We start from the raw sequence: 26,491 nt of genomic DNA, 5'->3' as shown, positions 1-26,491 counted from the left end.
CTTGAGCCCAGGAGTTTGAGGCTGCAGTGAGCTATGACTGTGCCACTGAACTCAGTCTCGGCAACGGAGCAGGACCCTGTCTCAAAAAATTAAAATAAATAAATATAGAAAATGAAGTTTAACAAGAGAAAGGGGTAATATTAATATATATACTCAGCATTTGGCCACAAGCAAACCATTTTTTTGAAATTCCCATTTTATCTTAAAACTTCACGTGATCTCTAAATTCACCTGTATAATACATCTTTATTTTTAATATATCTTTACCTTTAACACAAAAATAAAAAATAAAATACTTCCCATCCAAATAAAAATGACACTTTAGACCCATGTGTTATGTTTGTCCCATAGTTTTGTGTGCCCCCATGCACACCAGTTTAGAAAGCAGTGGCACTAAGAGAATGCAGATATTCTCGCCTACTGTTACCGTGCTGGGACTATTCATGTGTAAAGATTTACCTTTTTATTGAAAATGTGAAACTTCTATTCACTTATTTCAGTTAATTAAGTTTTTAAATTTTTTTTAGAAACACGTCATTTTTATAAAGCATCAGGAACTAGTTAGAGAGGAAATATATATAAACCTCAGCAGCCAACCTGGTAAATAAAGCATCAGTAGGCTGGGTGGAAACTGCCAAAGAACAATCTCCTGTGCATCAACTAGAATAACTATAATCTGGGGCCTAGCTTCAACAGCAATGAAGTGCATTTCAAAACTTACAAACTAAATTATTGCAAAAATTCTAGCCTCAGGTAGTTATAGGCTTACTCTCTATATTTTTAACAATAGATATTTGTTACTAAAAAGGATAAAATTTGGTTTTTATTGATGTGTTGATGTTAAAACTAAAAATATATCTTTACACATAATCAGAGATGGTCAAATTAGTAGCAAAAGGCAACTCTGACAAGCCTGAGTATCTATCTATCTTTCTTTCTTTCCTTTTGTTTTTAGAGACAGGGGCTCATCATAGTTCATTGTAACCTCCTGGGCTCAAGCTATTCTCCTGCCACAGCCTCCCTAGTAGCTAGGACTATAGTCACGCGCCACCATGCTTGGCTAATTTTTCTATTTTTTGTATAGACGGGGTCTCGCTCTTGCTCAGGCTGGTCTCAAACTCCTGGCTTCAAGCAATTTTCCCATCTCGGCCTCCCAAAGTGCTAGGATTATAGGCATAAACCACCACACTGGCCCTATCTTTTAATTAAATAAAATTAGGAGGGACACAGGGGAAAGGACTAACTTAATCATCCTAATTTTTTGATATGTCAATTCTGGTAGTACAATTCAAAATGCATTCAGCAGGTTAAGCATGGACTATGCACTAGGCACTGCACCATGATAAGGGGCGGATAAGACAGTGTTCTCTTTCCAAGGGTAAATCCTTCTTAGGGCTCATGGATTAAAATGTATATAAAGGGCCTTGAGCATTTCAAATGCAGTGACAAACCATAAAGCTACCTAGGGCAAGATCACGATGGTGAAAAAAAATGCAAATGTATGACTCAGACTATATTGCTGAGAAGGAATGAAATCCAGCCAGCCTCAAGATTTTCTGGATGAGAAAAGTAGGAAAGAGAACAACTATGGGCAGCTACAGAGGATTTAGAGAAGAGCCAGAAGCAAGACTGGAGAGAGGAGAGACCAGTGAAATCTTTGACTAAGGAGTTTTCCCAATGTGGGGAACAGGCAAAAACAGACCAAAAAATGCACTTAACAACAAAGGCAGAAGTGTACAGTCTGCCCCAATTCACCAAAGAAGGAAGCTATAGTGACAGCTAAGACCAAAGGGGATGGACCTGAGGTTCATTCAAAGAGGAATTTCCTTTTTCTAGGGTCAAAAGAAGGATAGAACTATTGTGGAGAAAGAAAATATGACAGACTAGGACAAAACTCCTAAATCCAAGCATCAGGGTCTTTGGATGAAAAAATGGAATGATATCATGGAATGTCTTTAGGGATAAATATTTTAAGCCTCTCTTTGCTGACCAGTGACTTAAACATACCATGTTTTTCATATTTACTTAGTTTGTATCCTGAAATCTCCTTTTGCTGTTGCACTGCACTTGAATGAGTTTATGTTTATATTGCATTGGATAGTCTAGAAAGGGGGCCTGCTGAAAAGTAGGAAAAAGTCTGGATCAGGGGATGAAGATATAATCCTTTGTTCTGGCCAAGCCTGGGATGAGAAACTTAACTTGGGACTTGGAAAACAGAAGAAGGACTAAAAGTAAGGAGAGGTGGGAAAAGCCACTCCCTTCCCACAGGCTTGAGTGGGATGTAGGATTTCATTTATAGCCAAAGGCCATTAGTCTTCAAGAAAGACAATGCAAAGAAAGTGCGTACCTAGCAACAGACCAGTGCTAGGCTTTTGTATTCTATAGGGGCCATAGCCGCATGATATTGTCTGACCTCCTTTTCCAGCTTTAATTTTTGCTGAAAGAAGATAGAAAAAGTTAAATTCAGGAAATAGGAAAGAGGAGAAGGGATAGCATATCCACTTTCCACACTTAGCAGGCTCTTCATCCCGTAAAATGATTGGAGAAGCTAGTAAGATTAATAGGAAAAATGTTTCCAAATAAACAAACCCACTGGTAAAGCAAGATAGCCCGCTTCAGGGAGGCTATTCTAGTTGGCAGTGGAGAGAAAAAGTGAAGTGTTTGTTATCAGGTTGTCCCAACCCCAGAGCCAGGTGCCAGAGCTAAGAGGGCCTGAATCAGAGGTAAGAATTTAGAATAAATTAGAAAGGAACTTTAAAATCAAAACTAGGGTTAAGATTAAAGGTAACATAAAGTTGTGATGAATAATGTTAATGGATAGTAAGAAAACTACCAAATTCTACCCAGATTAAAAAAAAAATCTTGGTTTACATGCTTCAATCTCATATAATTGCATTTCATGTTGGTGCCTTCCTCCTTTAAAATGAGAGGGAAAACAGACTAGAAATGCATGCTTATCTTTCTGTGTTAACCATGTCCATCACTGGCTCAATTCCCGGGAGCAGTGCACAGCCTAACACTACTTTTGCCTAGTGAACAAAAACTCTCGAAAGCGTAATCTGAAAACCCAGACATATAAATTAATAATAGCAATAAAAATAGAAATATTCCATTTCCCTATTTTTTAGAGAATTTTAACCCTACATTTGTTTAAAAATAAAAACAGGACCTGTACTATAGAATACTTTATAGAAAAGATTGTTTTAAAACAAAATTTTTGTAATACAGCAATTAGTTAAATCTTTTTTGATAATGTCTATGACAGGCTCATAACTCAAATCCTGCTCTTTGATATCAGATAAGTAGTTCCAGTGTATGTGTTAATTATAAAAAGGGATTTAAATAATTTCCATGGTTATTAAGTTATTAATATCTAAACTTAGGAGAAAACTAACGTCCCTGAAGTAGCTTTTCTTTTTTAAACTAAACAGTGTAGAAATGGTAATCTTAATATTATATTCACAACTTAGTACTACAAATAAAATTAATTGTACAAATAAACTACAAATGATATGAACTAGTCTATTTAGGAGAAGACTGTAGTTTTGAGATAATGTTATTTCTCTTCTTCTTAGCTCTTTTCCCTCTGGGCATTTTGTTTCTCACTGGCACACAGGCATTGTAAGAAAATGTTATTCAAAGCTGTCAGATATCTAACTTGTTAGCAGCCACTACAAATTATTAGTAAGACTGGAGTAGAAATAGCTCCTGTATTATGTGAATGTTAATTACTGATCTTCTACCTGCCCCCAATGACCTTAGATCACTGCCTGACTGCATAAAAATAAATGTCAGTTCAGAAAGCACTGTAAATTAAGTCTCCAGTTACAAATTTTTACAATCCAAAAAATTCATCATACACAATTAATTTTACTTTCACAATAGAACACAAATTATTCTCCACTAAAATGCAACCAAATGTTGAAAATCTATTGTGGATGTGGTATATAGATGTTCAACTGTCATTACTGAAACTTTAATCACTGACTAAAATTATAAATGCCACCTACTACCAATTAAAATATTATAATACAGATGTCTGTAAATTTCTAGATTGTTGTTTGCAGAAATACTTTGCTTTGTCAAGGCAGTCTTTGTAAAGGCTTTTAACTTTTGAAGTGAGCATGACAGCCTTGAATATCATGGCTTTGCGTGTCAAATCCTTATGAAAGATTACTCCCCCCACCCCTCAACCAATGCTTCTATTTCTGCCTAGTGTGTCATTATCTCTTGGGGAAAATTAATTCCTTAGAATCGGTCAGTCCTTGGTGTGCAAATTCAAATGGACAAAGCATGTAGTATATTTATACTATATAACAGGCAAATATTGCTGAAAAGCCTTCATGATACAGTCCTGCAGACATTCATTTTCATCAGTAAAATTCAAAATTTATGCATATAACTTAAAAAAAAGACCCAAAACCTTAGTTCTGGCTCTTAGTTAACATAGTTGGCTGACACACTGAAGGGAAGATCACATATACATAAAAATAAATTTCCTTTCCAGTTCCTGGGGGTTTACCTCAAGATTTTATATAGTTATTCTGTTCCTTCAAACAATCAGTTTTCTAGTTAAGCTTTTCTAATTCTCTATCACCATCTGACCAAGAGCTCTTACCAAGGGAAAAAAAAAAGGCAGAGAAAAATCTTTTTTTTCCAAACTGCAGGGTGGCAATAATAACAAAAATAAGAAAATATTAATTCTTTTTAAAAATCCTAGGTTTATTAGAAAGAGACTTCCTGGTTTCCTCCCAGGTACCATTACTGAACACCTTCCCCACAACCATCACATAGGAGATGGTAGGCAGAACTATAAAAAGTTCCTATCTCTTTGGATCAGTGGCTGCGTGCTTAATTACCCAGGGAGCTTAAAAAACTAAGATAGTTGGTTGTCCACATTAAATCAATTAAATCAATCTCTGGAGGTATATTTCTTTTTTAAAAAGCTTCCTGGGTGATTCTAGTCTAGTATACAGCCAACCCTGAGAAACAATATCTAGACAACAGACGACATGATTTGTCATGAGAAAAGGGATTCCTTATAAGAAAGGTTATAAAAGACTATAGAATACATACAAGAACGCTGTGAAATTTACACAGGCTAGATGAGGATGTACACACAAACAAAACACACATACAGAAGTACCCTTACTTAGATTCAAAGATGGAAGGAGTTGGAAGGAATCTTACACATCAGCTGACTCAGCCCAACTGTAATGCATTTAAATGTTAAGTCTCCACTCCATAGTGAACATGGGATGCATGTAACATATATGTTTATTCAGTATATGTGTTAAGACCCCCTTCGTGAATATTCACAGCTCATGCTGTAACCTGTTGAACGTGTATACTTAGCCAACCTGTTAAGCATAAATTTGTTCCACCGTCCCCTCCCTGGAAGTGCTTGCTTTCAGTTTTTGGCCGGAGCTGGGCTTCCTGCCTACAGGTTTCAATCACCGTCTTAAGAAATAAAACTCTCCTTTCTAAATTTATAAATTGTGTGATTTGTTTTAAATTGACACTTTGTATCAGCAATATCTAATATAACTTAAGGTATAATATCCACAAAGGTCAAGGGTCACAGTGCCAGTTATTGGCAATAAGCCTTCAGCTCCAGCCTTGGTGGTCATGGCTACATTTTCAAAAATTCCTTGCTAGCTAGTTTCCAGCTGGGGTTCTGCCAATGGGAGAATAAAAGTAGGAGAAAGGGAGATTTTTTTTCTTTTTTTTTTGAATTGTAGGAGCATTTCCTGCTACAGCAGCTTCCTGATCTTTGGTAACCATCCCCCTTCTCCCTTTTGCAACTTCAGCCCTTCCATTTTGTATTCATAAATCATTTGTAACCAACTCCCTGCATTAAGTCCCTTTCTGCTCAAAATATCTAGAGTTGATTTTGATTCTGTGATAGACAATGAGTCATTAAAGATAGGGCGTGACAAGCTATATTTAAAATGATACTGATAATTTCCTTTTTGGAATGGCCAAGTTCTTGTCACATCTGATTACATTGCCATTGTTTCTACCTCATAAAATGATTGATAAAGAGATCATTTTAGAAGCAAGATAAGTATTTGTTTTTCCACTTTCTTGTTCATATATGTTTGCTTTATTAGTATTATTTATAACCAACAGTTTCTTTGCACATTTTAAAGCCATTTCTTCATTATTTGAGATTGAGTTGAAAGCAAATGAAAATATGAGGGCACCACAGTCAGCCCCTTAGTGTTGAACCATTTCCACTCTTCTGCTGAAAAATGACTGACTGGCATACGGACTGCACAAGGGTGCCAGGGCCAATCTGCATAGTAAGTATTTCTAAAGCACCATTTCCTTCCTTTATTAGGGGAAGAACAAGATAAATGTTAAGTTACAATATTTTCCCCCTCACCCAATGGGCCCTCTTGTAAACCCTACTTTGATGTCCCTATTATTTCCCAAAATTTGTTTTCACTAATTCAAAGAATGAGAGAAGGAAAATTTGATGTTCAAATGTTTGCAAATTGCAGGATTAATCAAATTCCTGAAGGTCCCCCATCTTTAGTATATTCAGATGCAGTGTCAATTTTGAAAAGGGGGTGCATTATCAGAATCTACAAGTTCTTTTAACACAGAATCCTTTTTACACACCTTCCCCCCCTCCCCAGCAAACACAATGTTAGTGTTACAAAAACTTACTTTGGAAAACGCTGACTCACATGAACCAATTCAAGTTTTAGAAACTTAATGAAGATTTAAGGCACAGTAAATATCACCTAGGGAAAAACCCAATAGGTCATATCCTAGTAAGAGGAGGGTTTTCAAGGCTGCAATTTCAAGGAAGGTGTATTCTAAGACAAAATACTAATCATATAATTCTTTGTGGCTCAATAAATGCTTTCTGAATGGCAAGTATGGTAGATATTATATCCCAGAGTTTTGTGAACTAAGGAGATAAATTTGAAATTAATGCTTAGAGTAGCTTCAAGTACAAAACTGGATATTCTCCAGATGTAAATAATAATAAATGTAAATTCATTTATGTGCCATAGGTGGGTGAAAAGTTTCTGGGAGTAAATGCAAGGTAGTTTCTTTCTGATCAAATGTAGCAATATATTTTTGCAAATACTTACGTAATTTTCCACCCCCTCTTTCATTTATTGTACAAAATTTTTTCCTTATTTTTATTCTGAAATTGCATTCAATGTTAAAATGAAAAATACTGGGCTTCATGTTTATATAGCTCCATCTGGCAAAACTTTGAAAACATTTCAACATTATATTGAGTTTAAAGTTTTTTATTGAACGTCTTGATTATGTTACTTCTAAATCATTCTTGCTGACCTATGCTGATGTTTCTCAATCTTTTAAAAATAAATGTCCCCTCTGATAAATAACAAAAAATTTTATACTCTTTCTATAGTTGGTATTATACTACAATACTGAATATGCTTTTTAAAGCTAGGCAGGTACCCTCACCCATTCTGATATACTCGCATAGAAAATAATCACTGAACATTCAAATGCAATGTGGTAGATTATAGTCAATCTTTGTTTTTATGTTAAAAAAAACCTTAATCAAAGACTAATATATGATTCATTACTATAATGACTCATTTACACTATGACAACCTTAACACCTTGAACTGAAATGTCACTTAATGTTCAATGTTGTTAAAGTGGATGCTGTAGCTTTATATACTAACTAAGAAGGAGTTCAGAATATAATTTGTACTTACTTTAGTAGTAAAAAGAAAACAATGCCAAAACACACCAAAACATGACATTTGGTATCTGCCTTCTATATCTGCTAGGTAGAGCGTCAATGGCAGAAGTCAGAGCTCTGGTACTATCAAAGTGCCAGCTTTGATCAACCCAAGAGAGCTTTGCCTTTTGCCTCAGAAATGATGGTCTGCAGCAGTATAGCAAGGGTGACCCTTGCAGTGGAACTAAGGGAAAAATGATCATAATATAGACATGTGGACTCACTACTTGAAAAGAATTATACATTGTACCCCAACTGAAGATCTAGAAAGGCACAACCAGAGAACTGAAAGAAATGGTAGCTCCTTGAAGACAGGGATTTTATTTATTTATATATATACACCAGGGGTATGTATCTCAGGCACAAACAGGTATTTAAAAAATATTGGTTGTTGAGAGAAGATAAATGTTAGACAACTGTGGTAGGTACTGTCACGGCTGAAGGTCCCCCTGCTTTCTTCCCTTCCCATCCCAAAAGAAGAGCTTTACTGCTCACTGTACCAATTCAGAAAATACATGCTCACTATGACAACATCACGACTGGAAAAGATTTTATAAAGAGGAAAATTAGGATCAAATCACTCTAGATCCTACTATCCAAAAATAATGACTTAAAATATTTAACCAATCCCAATTTGGGACGGGATGTTTGTTTCCAGTCTTTTCCTATATTAAACAATAGAAAGAAACGTTGTATATGTACCTTTGGGCACTTGTCTATGATAAATTCCTAGATACAACATTGCAAAGTCAAAGGACATATCCTCTTATAATGCTTTTGACACAAATTACCAAACTTCCCGCCAGAAAGATAACAGCTCTTTACAGCCTATGGAAAGTGTGGTCCTTCCTGTCCTCACTGTGATGAAAACATATATGAGGGTGGAAACTGTATACAGAAGCCTGGCCCATGAGAGGAGGAAAAAAAGCAGAGGGGAAGCACACTAATGAATAAGAAAGATGAAGACAACTAAGACCTATACAATTTTACTTTTCTATTTCTACTGAGCTCCAGAAAATTGTATGAATTCCCATCTAAGAGTAGAAAAGGACAAGAAAGTAGACTTTTATCTATTTGTCTCAATCAAGGGACAACAGAAAAATACCTGTCTTGGATTAATTATCTGACACTCCTGTCTCTACTTATCGTGCCTGTCTTTATTTAGTTTACTTTTCCTCTGAAGTATAACCAGAGGCTGCAAAATGGAAGCCTGGCTAGATGCAGCTGAACTTTGATCTACTTAGTTTAATCCACGCAGTATAGCAATTTTAAAAATTTGGTTGTATTTGAAAGGGTCATGTGCTCTCCAGTTCACACAGTCCCTAACATTTACCTTCTTAAATGTCATCGTTCTACTTATTTAAGATGTCTGCTTAGCCCTGGTGGCATTTGCATTTGCTCTCTTTCATGTAAAATAACCATAAGGAACTCAAATATCGTACAGTAGTGGTTGGCAGATACTATTCTATGTCACTTAATAAATCTGTATATTTAAGCATAGTCTTAAAGAGGGTTTTGTTCCTAAACTCAGTGTCAAGAGGAATCTTAAGCAACAAAGTAGGACACAAGATTTCAACTGTTAATAGCTACTTAGCTTAGGCATTTTATTTTCAGGAAATCATCACACTGACTACATTACAGGTTTTTCAAAACCCCAAACCCTTGGCCCTTTTAGAATTGCTAATGAGCTGTGGCAACATACACAGTGGTTAAGAGTGTGGCTCCTAAGACAGACTGCATGGGTTCAACACCTGGTCTAGTCAATCATACCGTGTGACCTCAGGTAAGCTAACCTGTGTCTCAGTTAGCTCGTCTATAAAATAAGCATAAGAGTAGTAGTTACTTCATAGGGTAGTTATGAAGATTAAATGTCACCATTTATGAAGTACTCAGAATAGTGCTTGGCACAAATATGTACACAATACATATTATGTAAACAATAAATGTGTATATGACATATATAGTATATAAAAGATATATATGTCAATAAAAAAGATTTTGAAAACACATACAATAGCCTTTCCTCATCTTCATGAGATATGTTCCAAGACCCCCAGTGGATGCCTGAAACCATGGCTAGTAGTACCACACCTATATATACTATTTTTTTTCCTATACATACATGCTTATGATAAAGTTTAATTTATAAATTAGATATGGCAAGAGATTGATAACTAATAATAAAATAGAACAATTATAATAATATACTATAATAGTTATGTGAATGTGGTCTCTCTCTCTTTTAAAAGATTTTATTGTACTGTACTCACCCTTTTTCTTGTGATATGTTGATCTGACAACTGAGAAGGGTACTAAGTGACTAACAGGTGGGTAGGGTATACAGTGTGGATATGCTGGATAAAGGAATGATTCACATTCTGGATGGGATGGAGTGGGACAGTGTGAGATTTCATCACACCACTTAGAATCGTGCACAATTTAAAAGTTGTGAATTGTTTATTTCTAGAATTTTCCATTCAATATTTTCCAACTGTAGTTGACTGTAGGTAATTGAAACCATGAAAGTAAAACCATGGATAAGGGGGGGATACCGTACCGGCAGTCTTCACTTTGCAAGGTATATGAAACCATAAAAATGCCTCTGAAAGCTGAAACTAGGCAAAGCGATTCTAACAATCAAAGGGAAAAACTACTATTGCTCCATGACCTTTAAAATTTTTTGTCAACACATTAAAAATTCTCTTATGGTTAGTCATAAAAGTATAGGGGGAAAAAAGTAAAACTAATATTTAGTTCATTGTGATTTAGAAAATTAGTAACATTGAGAATTGAAGTGTTTTATTTCTTTGTAAAAAGTTATCAAGAGACATCTGAAGAGTGGCTGCCTTTTTCTCATTGTATAATTTACGATATAGAGCTAATATCTTTTCTACACTTGGAAAATTGTCACATTCCTTTTTATTAATAAGCTTGGATCAGGTACTATAATTCAAGCACCCGGCAGCAAGGTGTATGACTGCTGAGGTCCTTTCAAAGCCTAACACTCTATGATACAGAAAAGAACAAAGATATAACAGAATGAAAAGAGACACGCAAGACTTACATTGTACTGATGATTGGCAACAGGCTTGTAATTGGTTGTTACAACTTTGTCCAGTTGTTGTGATAGCCTTACAGGTTTGGAAGATTCTTCTATTTGCAATCTGAAAAACATAAGGCATTATTAACACATCTACTTGTTTAGGAGAATGAAACCTGAAGAGTTACTTCTATAATTCTTCTTCTTAATAAATAACAATTAATATATAAAAAGGTAACTTCAGAGAATATACTAGCCTTAATACTTGAAAAACAGACTGAATATATATATGACTGTAATGTAGAAACAAATACCATAAGCTAAACATACAAACTATCTCATCATAATTCCACAACATACTTCTCATCCTATATTGCACAGGCAAACCTCAACCACTAAAACCAAGAAACTAATCAACTTTAAATTTTTGGAAAAAAATCTGCATGTAAAAATGAATTATCTTAAATTACATGGTCTAAAACAGTGGTCCCCAACCTTTTTGGTACCAGAGACTGAATTCATGGAAGACAATTTTTCCACGGACTGGGGGCTGGGGCAGGGAGGATGGTTTCAGGATGATTCAAGTGCATTACATATATTGTGCAGTCAAACCTCTCCGCTAATGATAATCTGTATTTGCAGCCATTCCCCAGTGCTATCATCACCACCTCAGCTCCACCTCAGATCATCATGCATTAGATTCTCATAAGGAGTGCACAACCTAGAACCCTCGCATGAGCAAGTTTTCACTAGGAGTTGCACTATGAGAATCTGATGCTGCCAATGATCTGACAGGAGGTGGAGCTCAGGCAGTAATATGAGCAATGAGGAGTGGCTGTAAATACAGATGAAGCTTTGCTTGCTCACCTGCTGCTCACCTTCTGCTGTGCGGCCCAGTTCCTAACAAGCTATGGAACAGTACTGGTCTGCGGCCCCAGGGGTTGGGGAATGCAGGTCTAAAACTAAACAAGTTATTAATTCAAAACTTATATTCACCTGGTAAGAGATAAAGGTAAATGAAAAGAGAATACATCAACATTCAAGGTCTAGGGACTAGTGGCTCGCTTACTGGATAGTACAGATATAGAACCTTTCCATCATCACGGAAACTTCTACTAGACAGCACTGTTCTGGAACTATTGCAGGACTCAAATTAAAATATATTTCAAAATGCCACTTTTGGAAAAATAGCCATAAAATAAATATATGGCATCACACGGAGCATATATGTCCATAATACATACTCAAGTAACAATCTTGGGATATTTTGTTTTGTATTAAATATAGCATGACTCACACACAACCATTTATTTACAAATTAGATTAGTTCATTTGGCATATCAACACGGCAAATTTTAAAAACTGTTTTAAAGGGGAAAAAACTGCAGGCAACTATTTTTCACAAGCATCACTATACAATTTATATATATATATATATATATATATATATATATATATATATATATAGAGAGAGAGAGAGAGAGAGAGAGAGAGAGAGAGAGAGAGAGTCTCGATCTGTTGCCCTGGCTAGAGTGCCGTGGTGTCAGCCTAGCTCACAGCAACCTCAAACTCCTGGGCTTAAGCGATCCTACTGCCTCGCCCTCCCGTATTTTAGACTTCTCATCAGCAAGATATCAGAATTTAAGAATGTAATATATTTAAGAAAATTGCCTACCATATCTAGCTAAATTATAATTGAAGAGTATGAGTGAAATAAAAGTATTTTGGGGCAAAAAAGTTACATTTATCATTTATAGATCCTCACTTAGAGAAATACTCAAGGATTTATTTCAGTAAGAAGAAAAATGAACCCAAAAGGAACTAGTGAGAAGCAATAGTCACAGTAAAGAAATTGAGAACCATGTTAGAAAACTGCCTACTTAATAAAAAAGAGAGAGAGAGAAAGAGGTGATTTTTTCTAAAACAGTGGAACTAACATAAAAGATGGGAAGAGATCAGAATTAATGTATTTTAAGAATTCTGTATGTTTTCTAAGTGTTCTGCAATAAGCACCTATTACTTTTATACTCAGAAAAGGAAGTATATTCTCTTAAAGGAAAAAGAAATACTTTAATTTCTTGGAAGGTTAGTCTGAAAGCCATACAATTGTTAGTCATTTAAAAATAATACATATTCAACATTATATATTATTATTTTTTGAATGGGACTGTAAATTCTTTGGTTCAGGAGAATAGGACTAAAAATAATTTCCATTTAAAATCCCTTCAAAAGCATAACTTGAAGTATAAAAGGTATCTGTTTTTTTTTTTTTTGAGACAGTGTCACTTTGTTGCCCTGGCTAGAGTGAGTGCCGTGGCGTCAGCCTAGCTCACAGCAACCTCAAACTCCTGGGCTCAAGCGATCCTTCTGCCTCAGCCTCCCAAGTAGCTGGGACTACAGGCATGCGCCACCATGCCCGGCTAATTTTTTCTACATATATTTTAGGTGGCCAGGTAATTTGTTTCTATTTTTAGTAGAGACGGGGTCTAGCTCTTGCTCAGGCTGGTCTCAAACTCCTGACCTCGAGCGATCCACCCACCTCGGCCTTCCAGAGTGCTAGGATTACAGGCGTGAGCCACCGCGCCCGGCCAAGGTATCTGTTTTTATAACATTCTTATTATTTAATTCTTTGGATGAAGATAACTTTTAACTTCCGTTTACTTTTAGGTATATAACACCAAATTACTGAGAAGATATTAGATATCTACCAACTGCTCTTTAAATTTGAAATCTATAAATACTATAGGTTTTGTTTTTACTATGATTCCCAAATTCAGTATACTTATTTCTATATGAAAATATAAAACATTTTAATTCTTCCACTTATTTGTAAATCTCTATTTATTGTTTAAGTACATAAAATTATTTATTTTAGAAGTTGTAGGAAAAGTACCCTGGAAATGTATTTTAAATCTGAATGAATACATAACCATAAATGATATATACAATGTTACTTTGCTTTCCATGTGCCACATATACTTTCTATGAATGTGGATTACGTTTCCCTGTTAAGACTCAGAAATCACTAGCTAGAGTCTAGAAGGGAGATGTACACCCAAGAATGGATTTGGACTTAACGATCCTCTGATGGCCTCTTACTATGCTGGGGATGCAGCACAAGTTCCTTCATATGACTTCGAGCCAGTTTGGAACCTAGTCCCTTCTTGTCTCTTCAGCTTTCCCCACCATCCTCCCACATCTGCCTCAGGCTACAGCTGTGTCATGACCAGATTCTAGGAGCCTCTTGTTGGCAATCAACCAGCAGGTGTTTATTGGGTGCCTATCTCTGCCAGGCACTGGGTTAGAGGTTGGGAATACAGCAGTAAAGACTTGCTCTAGTAGGAAGCATTAAACAAATATCATAATAAACTGCAGTACTGAAGATGGTTGAGGAGGGAGGTGGTATTATGACAAATGATTGCATGTTGATATGAAAAGAAGATTAACCCCAAGGAGTGTATTTGAGGGTAAGCTGGAGCATTACCGCACGTGCTTATAAGAGGTGAGGCAAAAAGATTAGGTGGAAATGACTCCTCCAAGCCAAGATGTGTCAAAGCTACTAAGAAATAAACCTTCAGAGAGAGAAAAAGTGATTGAAGACAGATAAAGGAATGTTTAAAAAGTGTTAAGAGAACTATTAATAAACGTGTACTTCTTGAGGGGAAAAAACTAGTGGCAGCCTATTTCTGAACACACCTCTGTGCTCTAATTTTAGTCCTATCCGCTAATGTAATCAGCTCAAGAGTTTGGCCTCTCTAAATGGTAATCTATCTGTTATACTGCCACTAAATTATCCCCCCTGTTTCAGTCATCTCACCCCAAGATTTGATCTTATGAGACACTCAAGAAGGGAGGCATGCACTAGCTCCTTCCTTCCATATTAAATGATTGTTCCCATTACTTCACAATTTAAAAATTCCTCAGGGTTTCGGTTTGTTTAGTGAAGTACTTCTTTATAAATGGTAGCTTATTCTTGTCACACTCTTACACGTGTTTGTAGCCACTGCATCCTGATTCAGGTTCATGTGGTATACCTCCCTTTCAATTCTAATTCAACAATTCTAAAAGCCAATTTCATGATTCATGGAGTGTCATGTTATTTTTATCCTCAAAGTACTTAATCTTTTAAATATATAAAAGAAAATGCCAATTTAACTTTTTAAAAAAAATAAAGAGCTCATACAAAAATTTAACCTTCCTATTATACATGTAAAAAGTCAACTATGAGGGTTTTATTTTACTAAAAGAAGACATGTTAAAATTCAAAACTCAAAGATTAATCTAAAGACTGAAAATATATTTTTAAAGAACTAAATCTTAAAATACATTAATTAACCTTGAATAGTGTAAAATAATTTAGCAGGGTTCTTTACTTAACACTAAATAATTCATTTAATATTATCTCATAAGTGTCAGAACAATTTTTAACTCCATTTCATCACCGAAGAATGTACTAAATTATTACTTTTAAAAAAAACTTTATTGTTTCCTATCTTTTTTTCTATTATGAATAAAAAATTAAACATTACTGACCTCAACATGCTTTCAAAGTTAAGATACAGCTTATCTGGGTTTGTACAAAATAATATAATTCGGAGATAGTTGGTGTGTAAAGCAGAACAACAAACTACATACAAAGGTGTTAGGCTAGACTGGGAGCAAGCTAAAAGCATCACTGTTCTGATCATTTTTAGAAATAGGTCCTAATTTTTTCAGAAATTAAAAAAAAAGTGTTATTTTCAAGAAACAGGAATAGAAAAATAACGCTGGGCGCAGTGGCTCATGCCTATAATCCTAGCACTTTGGGAGGCTGAGGCGGGTGGATCGTTTGATTGAGCTCAGGAGTTCGAGACCAGCCTGAGCAAGAGTGAGACCCCGTCTCTACTAAAAAAATAGAAAGAAATTAGCTGGACAACTAGAAGTATATCGAAAAAATTAGCTGGGCATGGTGGTGCATGCCTGTAGTCTCAGCTACTCGGGAGGCTGAGGCAGAAGGATCGCTTGAGCCCAGGAGTTTGAGGTTGCTGTGAGCTAGGCTGATGCCACGGCACTCTAGCCTGGGCAACAGAGTGAGACTGTCTTAAAAAAAAAGAAAAAAAAAAAAAAGAAAAAGAAAAATAATGTTCTGTGATCACTTAGATATAGCCAGGCTTTGTTTTACTTTGTTTCATAAACCATTTGTAAAAATACTTGGTGCTAATTCAGAATATACATCTATATTTGTAGAAGGCAAAGAGAAGGTCTTTTTGTATTTCCCATAGAGAAAGTGCTTGGAAACATACAGTACGTTTATAAAATAATTACTGTGATAGTAATTATTGCTAGTCATAAATCATACTTATCTATTTGTCACAGTATAAAACTTCTTAAGTATCATGTAACAAATTTAGACAAGCTTGAACTAATACGCTTTCTAATGAAATAAAACTCCATTTTTTTAAAAATCCATAATTTTGAATTTTAGGTAATTTAGAATTGTATTCTTGGAAATTCAAGTTGGTGAAGTTTCAAAGTAGTTTCTAAAATATTTGCCTGAATTGTAACATCAAAACCACCAAAATACTTGGGGAAAAATAAAACACAGGTAAAATACTCCTCTGGCTGCTATGTGCAGAACAGAGTGGGGCAAAAATGGAGCTGGGTGACTAATCCAGAAGAAAGATAACATTTACTTGGAACAGGGTGATGATAAAGGAGTAAAAGCCAAGTTAAACAAATTTAGGAAATATTTTGAAGACAGATTCAATAAAAATTGGTGCCTAACTGAATGGGGGGATAAAGGAGAAAGAGATGCATCAAGAATTAACTGAGCTCAGATTTCTGCTTGAGCAACTATAACCTAAGAAGCGTGGACAGATTATATCACTGCAAAACTGTTTCCTATGGGATGCACCATGTTTTACTAAGAAATTTGTAACTGAGATGCTCCATTTTCAGACCTAGAAAACTACTCCAGTTGAAAATTAAGAGAACTGAAAAATTAACACCTATTTTGAATTCTTAATAAGTTTTACATAAAGATGTGAGTTTCTCTTTCTGCCTCACTTAGGTTAAAATAGATACAAATATCTTATGTAGAACAGCTTTAAGAGCAACTCACTTCTCCGGAGAAGAAATAATGATTAACAATTACTATCACTGCATAACCTTAGCCATATAAAATTATTTAGCTTTGTTACTATCATAAGGAAATAGTCAAACTCATTGAATTACAAGTCTTTCTACGATTATTATTTGAAGAGTCAGTTTTATCTCATAGAAATTCTACCAATCCCGCCCCCCAGCCAAAAAAAGCTCAAAGCTCAAGGGCTACATGACCTAAGAGCTAAAACACTAATAAAATGACAATAACTGCAACAGAAATAATAAGACATTTAAAGTGTACTTACTATGTGCTAGAAACTGTGGTAAGAGCTTTACCTATATCATCTCAATCTCACTGTTTCCTCAGAGTAAGCAAAAACACAGCTGAAACTCTGGCAGTTAATCATTACTTTAAATGGTCCCATAAAAGGCCGTATAATAGAATAAAATTTCTAATTAAAATCACACAAAACTTAGTTCAAATAATTCCTCCTTGACTGTCATCTGCCTTCCTACAACTAATCAATTCTACACATACAGAAACAATATATTTTCCTGTACAACACTTTTAAAAAAGATTCCTATTAAGGCAATGTCACTAGTCATTAGGCCATAACCATGGTTCATAATCGCCCTTATCAAAACTAGTCAGCCCTCCATATCTGAATGTTCTACATCTGAAGATTCAACCAACTTTGGATAGAAAATATTCGGGGGGGGGGAAGCCCCAATAAAAATAACAATGCAACAAAAAAAAATACAAATTTAAAAATATAGTATAACAACTCTTTACATAGCATTTATATTGCATAAGGCCTTATAAGTAATCTAGAGATGATTTAAAGTATACTGAAGGGTAGGTTATGCAAACATGACACTTTTATATAACAGACTTCAGCATCCACAGATTTTGGTATCTGAGCGGGTCCTGGGACCAATTCCCTGTGGATACTGAGGGATGACTGTACTTCTTCATTATTATAGACAGTTATGTATTATATGGGAATTAAAATTACTTTATATTTTGAAAATATAAAATTCATATAAACATAAAAGAATAGTAGCCATATACATCCTCCAACTATTTTAAAGGATGAACACTGGTAAGACTTAACAAAATTAAGAAATGCCAACTCTCACTCTAAGCTGTTGTCAGAGTTAGGAAGAGAACTCTATTAATTTTAGTCAATAAGTCCTCTATAAGTCCTCATTTATAAGTACCATGTTTTTCATGTAACAGCAACTCAATAAATATTTGTTGAACAAATGAATAAATGACACCTTTATTGGACAATTAGATCACAAAGAAAAAGGCAGACTCCCGTGTTAGCAAATACCATAATACTGCCTGGTTTCATACAAGTGGATTATTTTAACATCTAAGCAGAATTGCTTTGTTAACCTGGTTATCAACAGAATTAAACAACAAAAATCCTGAACAACACGTTTCCACCAGCAATTGCCAATGTAGGAGTCAATTCATAATGTAAACATCAGTTTAGCATTCATCTTTCCTTTATGCTGTAGCTATACTTGATTGCAATTTTTGTTACTGTTAAAATGATGGGTTTTACAAAAGAATGTGCATTTTCTTAAAATTTAGATTTCATTTTTGAAAGGGAGAGAGCGAAGCAGTGAAAGGAGGTAAACAGTGCCTCCCTCAAGGGGAGGAGGCGGCTGACATTTGCAGGGTAAGAGGAGAAAAATCACATGGCAAGGAGAAGCAGGAACAGCAGTGGAGCGCTAGGCCTGCCTGTGAGAAGGAGCAGGCACACCCAGCCCAAAGTCAGGTAATTAAAAAAGGAAGTTCCAGGAGAAGGGCGCAGCTTGGGAGCAGGACAGAAGGCTGGGGGAAAGGCCAGCTGAGGTAGTAACCAGGGTGAAGGCTGAGCTGCTTTATCAATATCAAAAGGTTCTCAAGAAGCCTAGCTTTCAGACGGTGTGTTTATAGGAAGTTTCAATATTTTGGGAGCAGGACAAAGCTTCTCAGAGGGATTGTAATAAGTATGTGTCAATCTATTAGAATGTGGATCTGAGTGGCGATGAAGAAATTTTAGGGCTTACAGCTAACAAAACAAGTAAATGAATTATATCCTTATCTGGCAGGGGTATTTGCAGAATTACAGATAGTAAATACTAAGTTACTTGGACAAATGTCTTTTTACTATTAGTATTTATTATTTTTAAGCTTCATAAAAATAGGGCCCATGAACAGGCATATGATATCAATGTGTTGAATAAAAAAAGAAGTTTTAGGATGCATTTAATCAGAGAGGATAATTTGGTTTCCAAATCATAAGACTTATAGTAATGTATGCTAACATTTAGATTTGGCATTTAAGAAAAGAGACATAAAATGTATTAAAGTTTATTTTTCACCTTGTAGGAAATATCCAATAAGGAAAATAGTCCACTATGGACTTGCACTGTCCAATATGGTGTCCACTAGTCATAAGTGTCTATTTAAATTAATGACAAATGAATAAAATTTAAAATTTAGTTTTCCGGGTGTATAAGCCACATTTCAAGTGCTTACTTGCCACATGTGGCTAGTGGATATCATATTGGACAAAGATATGGAACACTCCTATCATTGCAGAAAGTCTATCAAACAGGACAAAAATCACAAACTCAACCATGTACAGGGGCCTACAAGTGAAGCAGAAGGCAAAAGTGAGAGGTGGAGGTGATGGTGAACTGGAAATAAAGCATATGCTTCACCGCAGGTGGGCAACAAGTCCCCAGCTCCAGCTGACCCTTACTCTGTAGGGAGGTAAGCACAGTACTAATAGATCTCATTATTCAAGGAAATGCAGAGAATCAGATTTTTATGTAAGATCACTCATCACATTGCCAACTAATTCAATTTAGAAAATGGGCAACCTTGCGCTCTTTTCCTGGACTTATGGGGAAAAAAAAATAGGAAAAAAAAATGGGCAACACTCCCACCCCAAACCAACCAAACAAGAAACCCATTCGAAATCAAAAAACACGTATATTAGCTACACCAGGCCACCAGTTAGCAGCCCTTTGATCTATGTATCTATGTTCCAGGGGCTTTTTGTTTTAAACAAAGCAGCAGCAAAGAATTATCAGTAGAAGCAGCAAAGTCATGACACAAGCGGGAAATAACCACTGGCACCAAGACTACAGTTTATTGAAGGAACAGCAATTCTCTCCACCTCCATTCCCGCGCTCCCCTCCTGGGGAGAATCCAGGAGTTGGCTGATGGACTCTCGCCCAGGCTGCTCTCAGGGGAGTGCATTTCAGTCGGTGCACAGGCAAAGAATCAGAAAATATCTCCCTCTATTTAATACAGAAATTTGATCATTTCTGGCTTATAAAACTGGCAACTTTATATGATTCCACCTAATACCTCCCTCTTAATGAAAGACTTAATACTGAGTTGAATTCTTCTGTATGAGAAAAATACATTAATAATTTAAATCACTAGTTAAGACCCAGCATAGCTGTGACTTGCCCATGATCACACAGCTGGTCAGAGACAAAGGGGACAAAAATCAAGATTCCTTGTCTGGTGCTCACCACCTATATCATAATGGCATCTTAAATATAATGAAGTGATTCAGATGTCTCATCAAGTTTGGTAAATACATGCTCTCCCAATTTAAAATATTTATATCAATAGCTATTTAAGAAATCATGTGATGTCCACAACATGTCCATCACATTAGCTAGCAAGGGGTTCAGAAGGGCCTACACCCAGCGAGGGAATGATGATTCACACTGGACTTTGTTTTCTCCTAGATTTTTGTTAGAAACAATAGCTACCCACAAGTTGTTGGTATGTATTGAGTAAGGTAAAATAAATGACAGTGTAATGGAGACTTTTTGTTAAGTGTCTTGTTTTGTTTTTGTTTTTTTAATTACTAATTTCTGTTTTTTATGGAAACACTGTAAGACTGTCAATCTCTTACCTAATTTTCACTTCTCTATGAAGAATATACTACCAGCATTCCAGAGAGTATTTAGTTACCTCTGTTAGCTAGATAACACAACATCTGCACTAAACAAGTAAAATATAAGTATCTTACGTCACAGTCAGAACATTTTTACTATCATACATAGTTTCCTTTTCTCTTATATTCTTTCCTTACATAATCTATTCATTATCTTGAACTTCAAGGTATGTTCAGTAGACACCTTTACTGATAAAGCAGTAACATTACCTGTAAGTCACCAGTGCTCTGGTTGCACACAAGCACCACAGGTGCCCAAGCTCAGGAAGCGTGGCGAGAAAGGCAGCACACCTAACAACTGCTGCTTAGGAATCTGGGAGCAACAAGGTATTTAAGATTTGCACTGCCTGAAGATTTTGTTTAAATAATTATTATAAATTTTGGTTATTTTCCATTTATTCATTGCAGTACTTTTTTCTTTAGTTCAAGTAAGGCATGATTTCTCATGCCATCTCATGAAGTTGAATTGCTTTTCAGGATGGAAAGCTCGAGTTTCAAAATAAATGTGTATGCAATGGGGAAGGGGAAGGAGAGGGTATGAAAGAGGGAGGGGAGGCAGAAAGAAGGGACAGCATTTGATGGAAGAAACCCTTTAATGCTAACGCATTTCCTGTTAATCACTCTAGTTACTATTTTAGTACAGACATAATGTAGACGTGTATGAGGGAAAAAAAAGTTGAGCTGATCAAGGACCCTTTATTACTCCTCACTACACGACCAAGTGGCCATCCTTTCCATGCTAGAAATAAAATTACTTTAAACTTCAATGGATGATGAACAGGAAAATACTTCAGTTTCATTCTTTAAGATAATTTGGTATAGTTCCTAGGAGTGGTGGGTGAAAGCTTTTCTACCAAAAGGACCAGTAATATTTATAACTCAATATTAAAGAGAGCAAAAAAAGAAGTATCTTTTGAATTCGGATTCATGTCAGTAATTTCACATTTAAAAAATTAGAGACTAAAGCAAATTTGTGGCATACAGATTTGCCTTAAATAATGCTTAGAGTAAAAGAATGTACTACATCATGGTATGTATGGCAGGGTCTGAAACTAGATTTTAAGTTCCCAGTTCCACCACTAGGTGTGACCTTGGTCAAGTTAGTCAAGTTCTCTAACTCCTTGGTGTCTGCATGGAAAAATAAGGATTATAACAGAAATAAGTGCTATAATCTTTATAAAACACTTAGTGAATGGCCTGCCCCATAGTATGCATTCAGTATATTTTAGCTATGATTAAATAATACTTCTTATCACTCAAGTACCCATATTGAACAGAAATGTATGGGAGTTATTTGAATAAGCACAACTTTTAATAATTATATGAGTTTACCCGTTGAATCTTTTTTTTTTTTTTTGAGACAGAGTCTCACTTTGTTGCCCGGGCTAGAGTGAGTGCCGTGGCGTCAGCCTAGCTCACAGCAACCTCAAACTCCTGGGCTTAAGCGATCTGACTGCCTCAGCCTCCCAAGTGGCTAGGACTACAAGCATGTGCCACCATGCGTGGCTAATTTTTTTCTATATATATTTTTAGTTGGCCAGATAATTTCTTTCTATTTTTAGTAGAGACAGGGTCTCTCTCTTGCTCAGGCTGGTCTCTAACTCCTGACCTCGAGTGATCCTCCCGCCTCAGCCTCCCAGAGTGCTAGGATCACAGGCGTGAGCCACCCCGCCCGGCCCACATTGAATCTTAGAACCAAGACTTACGAAATTTGTGTTCATCCTTTATGCTGATGGAGGATATTTGGCTATATCAGATTAAAAAGCACTTTCTTTATCTCTTTTGATGTTTTCAAGGGTAAGAAAATTTCTCTCTAAATGCCATTCAGCTGCAGGTAAAACATGTAATGCTCATGGAAATGCTAATTAGAACTAATTATAACTTAATCACAGCACCAAAAGACATTAAAAAATCATGGTAGCTTACAGTTTTGGGTAACATACATCTGATTCAAATAACTCACTGAACTTTGGAAGTAAGCAAAATATTTTTTGAATTTAATCCTTTAGGGCACTCAAATCAATCCCTCATATATGACTCTCAACCAGTACTGACTAGAATGTGTGCCTGAGTTTAATAAAAGTAGAAAAACACGTTTGAGTGGAACGTCTCCTTAAATTACACAGATTACTCATGATAACCATTTTTAAACAACTAGTCTCAAAAATTATTTTTCCCCATCTCCCTTGTCATGTTAAAATATGATTCAAGTAGGTTATGTAACTGTCTTCACAAGAGACAAGGTCACCTTCAGACAAACTGCACAGTGGGCACAAATGAATAAAGTAACTGTTTCACACCCCTCCGCCCTTAATCTTGAACATCTGTTTTACTTGGCTAGTGTTCCCATTATTCACCTCCTTGACCTTTTTAGTTGATTTTCTATATAGCTCTGGATTACTTCACATCCATTATTTTACCTCAGTAGCCAAACACGCTAATGCTTTCAGAGAATATTAAATAATAACACTTAGGCCCCCTTCCTCCCATAATCCCAACAGATTAAAGTTTTATATTCCTTAAATACATTACCCAAATCTTATCTACACTGAACTTCACGAACTTTTGAGTGTGAGGCGGGGAATTAACGTAGACAGCATTTAGCAATCTTCTTGACACAATCATTTTACCATGGGCAACTCAGGAGATTTCACTATCCATTTCTCTCCCAGATTACTTTCAGAAATATAAAGTGAGTTTTGCCTAAGTACTAATTCTAGGGGCTCCTATTATTTAAACTCTCCCATCTAGATACGTAATTCATTCCAGCCTTCTGCCTCTTTCCTGGTTTCCAATCATCAACAAAAGAGTCCAGAGTCTCATGATGATGTCTGACTCAGGAATGACTGTATGTGGGCCCTGGAGGCTGCAGACACTGTGGCAAGTCAGTGTGATGTATTTGGGACGGCCAAACCCTTTAATATTCTTGAATCACATCATGTATATCTTGATTAGAATATTTGAGAACTGGATAATTTGTCCAGAAGGATTTAAATGAAATCTAGGCAGTGGCATCAGGGACAAGACTATCACATAAGAATTTCTTTCAGTCCCACTTTTCTATTTTGTAATTTTTAGTTTTATGCTTTTTGTGGTAAAGTCTCAGCAGCAAAAGCTGTGAGGCTAATACAGAAATGAAAGTATATAGATATAATTTCAATATTTACTTCATAAAATTCCCATTTAATTTGCTAAAATTTCATTAGCATTTGAAACTGCTAATCAAACATTAAAAATAAAAAAAAGATAGGTGCACCCCCCATAAATTTGTCCTAAGAAGCCAAGAAGAAAACTCAAAGTCTTTCACTATGCCAAAATGATGAACTCTAATGCATTACTCATGAGATAAACAGTATGCAAAAGCCTTTTCCTTTCATTAAGGATCGAAATGTATTCATTAAAGTTGGGATTTAGCTGTGAGACTTTATTTTCACAAATTTTACCTTTGTGGATAAAATTCTTTAAAAATTAAAAGAGAAACTGCTGGAAATTGCCAATAATATAATAAAATTAATTCAGTTTCATCACGGAAACACTAATGCTTTTAATAAGTTCACCATACTGATAATAATTATTACACTAAGACCGTCTATTTTCACAATTTTGTCAGTTCATGTTGTCAGACCTCTCAACAGACATTCAACTACCACTACCTTTCTGTAAGCTCCCAAAGTGCTTATCTGCCGAAAGATATCTAGGCTTGTGGTTTGGTACCACCTCATGGGCCAACATGCAAACTCTTCTCTTACATAGAACCCACGGATAGATTTTTAAAAAACTGAATACATCATTTTATGATTTTAATTTTAAAAATCTTTTCTTATTATTGGGAAGAAGGCATTATAGAAATGTTTCAGTCAGTTTTTTAAAATAGCTAGTCTTAGTACAAAGGCAATTAAACTTAGGAAAAGCATAGGAAAAGGATTTGTCAACAAGATATTTCTGAAAAGTCTTAATGATTTACAGATTTAGACTCTGTGTTATTTTATTTGCATTGCTAGTTCTATTTACAAACAGCTTCACATTTTAGTCACTTATTTTATAGCCTATAACTCCTACAAAATGTTAGGGATATCAGGCTATTCCTCATGTAGCGCTGGTTAGTCACAGAATGACTATTATTACAGGACAAAACCCAATGTATGAAGATGTTTTCTGCACGAACATGCATAGATGGTAAAAATTATAATACAGGCTATGTATAGCCATTACACATGCTCAAGAAATAATGGGAAAAAATCTATTTTATTTTTCTAAGCTGCTGATGCTTTGGGTCACTTATGTACATTTTTGCAAATGTTGCTTTGGTAGATATCTTTATATTGAAAGATGATGAGGTTGATTTACCAACAGGAAAGCATAAATTTCTATATTATTTTTATCCAGTTGTAGTGGTAGTTTTATAAAAAGTTCTTTTTCTCTGCTTCCTCTATGACTAACTAGAAGTAAATTCACAGTGTTGCTAACTGAAGGCAAGGGCAAAGTCTGTGTCCATGGTAGGGTAACATGCTCAAATGGCAACCAAATGGCTTTGGTTTCCTAGGAGCATAATCCATTCAATAAATGAGTTAAACAGGAAAAAAATGAAAAAATATATATGTATATGAACATATATATTCGAATGAACATAGTCTAGAACATGCTCATGTTCCTTCTGGTTCAATACTTACAGCCAAGAAAGAAATTAATAAGGATTTGAGCTTGTTGTGTTTTTATGCAGATCAAAATGGAAATATAAAGACTAAAAGGAAGTGGGCTTCTGTGGATTTAATTAATATACAAGGTAGATCTTAAATTATGGAGTATGTTTGATAAAAGCAATTTAAATATAAAATAAACTTGGCAGTTTAAAGTGAGACTTTACATAATTTATACCAGATGGTACAGTAATAATCTTTACATCATTTAAGATTAGATCAGATTCTTGAAACTGTAACCACTATCACCATGAACAGGCTACACAATCTTCCCCAAATAATGTCTACTAGTGAATGTGTATTTTTTGTAAAGTACATGTTTACCCTATGTGAAATCTGAAGGAAACACATTTAAAAAGTGAAAATAGATTTATGTAACTGTTAGTTTAAGCAGTGACTAAAGGAACTTAAAGTGGGTGTGTAGGAGGGAACAAATGAAGTAATGTAGTTCAAGGAGGCTGACCTAACAGAAATTAGACAATAAAAGATTAAAAAAATTACTGTGATTAGAAGTAATTTCCAATTTTCATATTTATACTAAAAACTGAAGGCTTATAATCAGAATTATTTGAAATTATTTAAGGCTAAGCATCCAAGATTATTAAGCAGCCTCAATTTCTAACTCTGATTAATTTCTTTGACTCTTAAAAATGTTTAAGTTAGGAATTAAATAAATAAGCTGTTTATGATGATGGGAGCAATGTTTCTCTAGCCAACCACTTTGATATATACCTCAAGTATGAATCATGTTTCTTAGTGTTTATGATCTGATGACTATCTGATAGATGCCAACAGAATACAGCGATGGGATCAAACAACTTCCATTCAGCAAATTTAAAAAATACCATGCTGCAGAATTCCAGTTTCCTCTGAGCAGAAATCAGAATTATTAGCCGCAGATCATGTCAAACTGTAGGAAGCTACCCAGGCATACACTAACCAAGACACT

The 26,491-nt window shown here is 35.4% G+C and overlaps 1 protein-coding gene across 1 annotated transcript in view; it reads right to left on the bottom strand.

The window, feature by feature from the left end:
* The window catches only part of GTF2F2 (general transcription factor IIF subunit 2), a 135,787-nt gene that overhangs the window by 16,464 nt on the left and 92,832 nt on the right, over nt 1–26,491 (bottom strand). The window contains exon 7 of the mRNA XM_045567247.1: nt 10,806–10,905. Coding sequence (XP_045423203.1) covers nt 10,806–10,905 — 100 coding nt within the window. The remainder of the gene's footprint in view (nt 1–10,805; nt 10,906–26,491) is intronic.

The sequence above is a fragment of the Lemur catta genome, chromosome 13 (assembly GCF_020740605.2).
Source record: "Lemur catta isolate mLemCat1 chromosome 13, mLemCat1.pri, whole genome shotgun sequence".
NCBI classification, from domain to species: Eukaryota; Metazoa; Chordata; class Mammalia; order Primates; family Lemuridae; genus Lemur; species Lemur catta.
The sequence above is the reverse complement of the archived record's forward strand: the minus strand, read 5'-3'. Positions and strand labels throughout refer to the sequence as shown.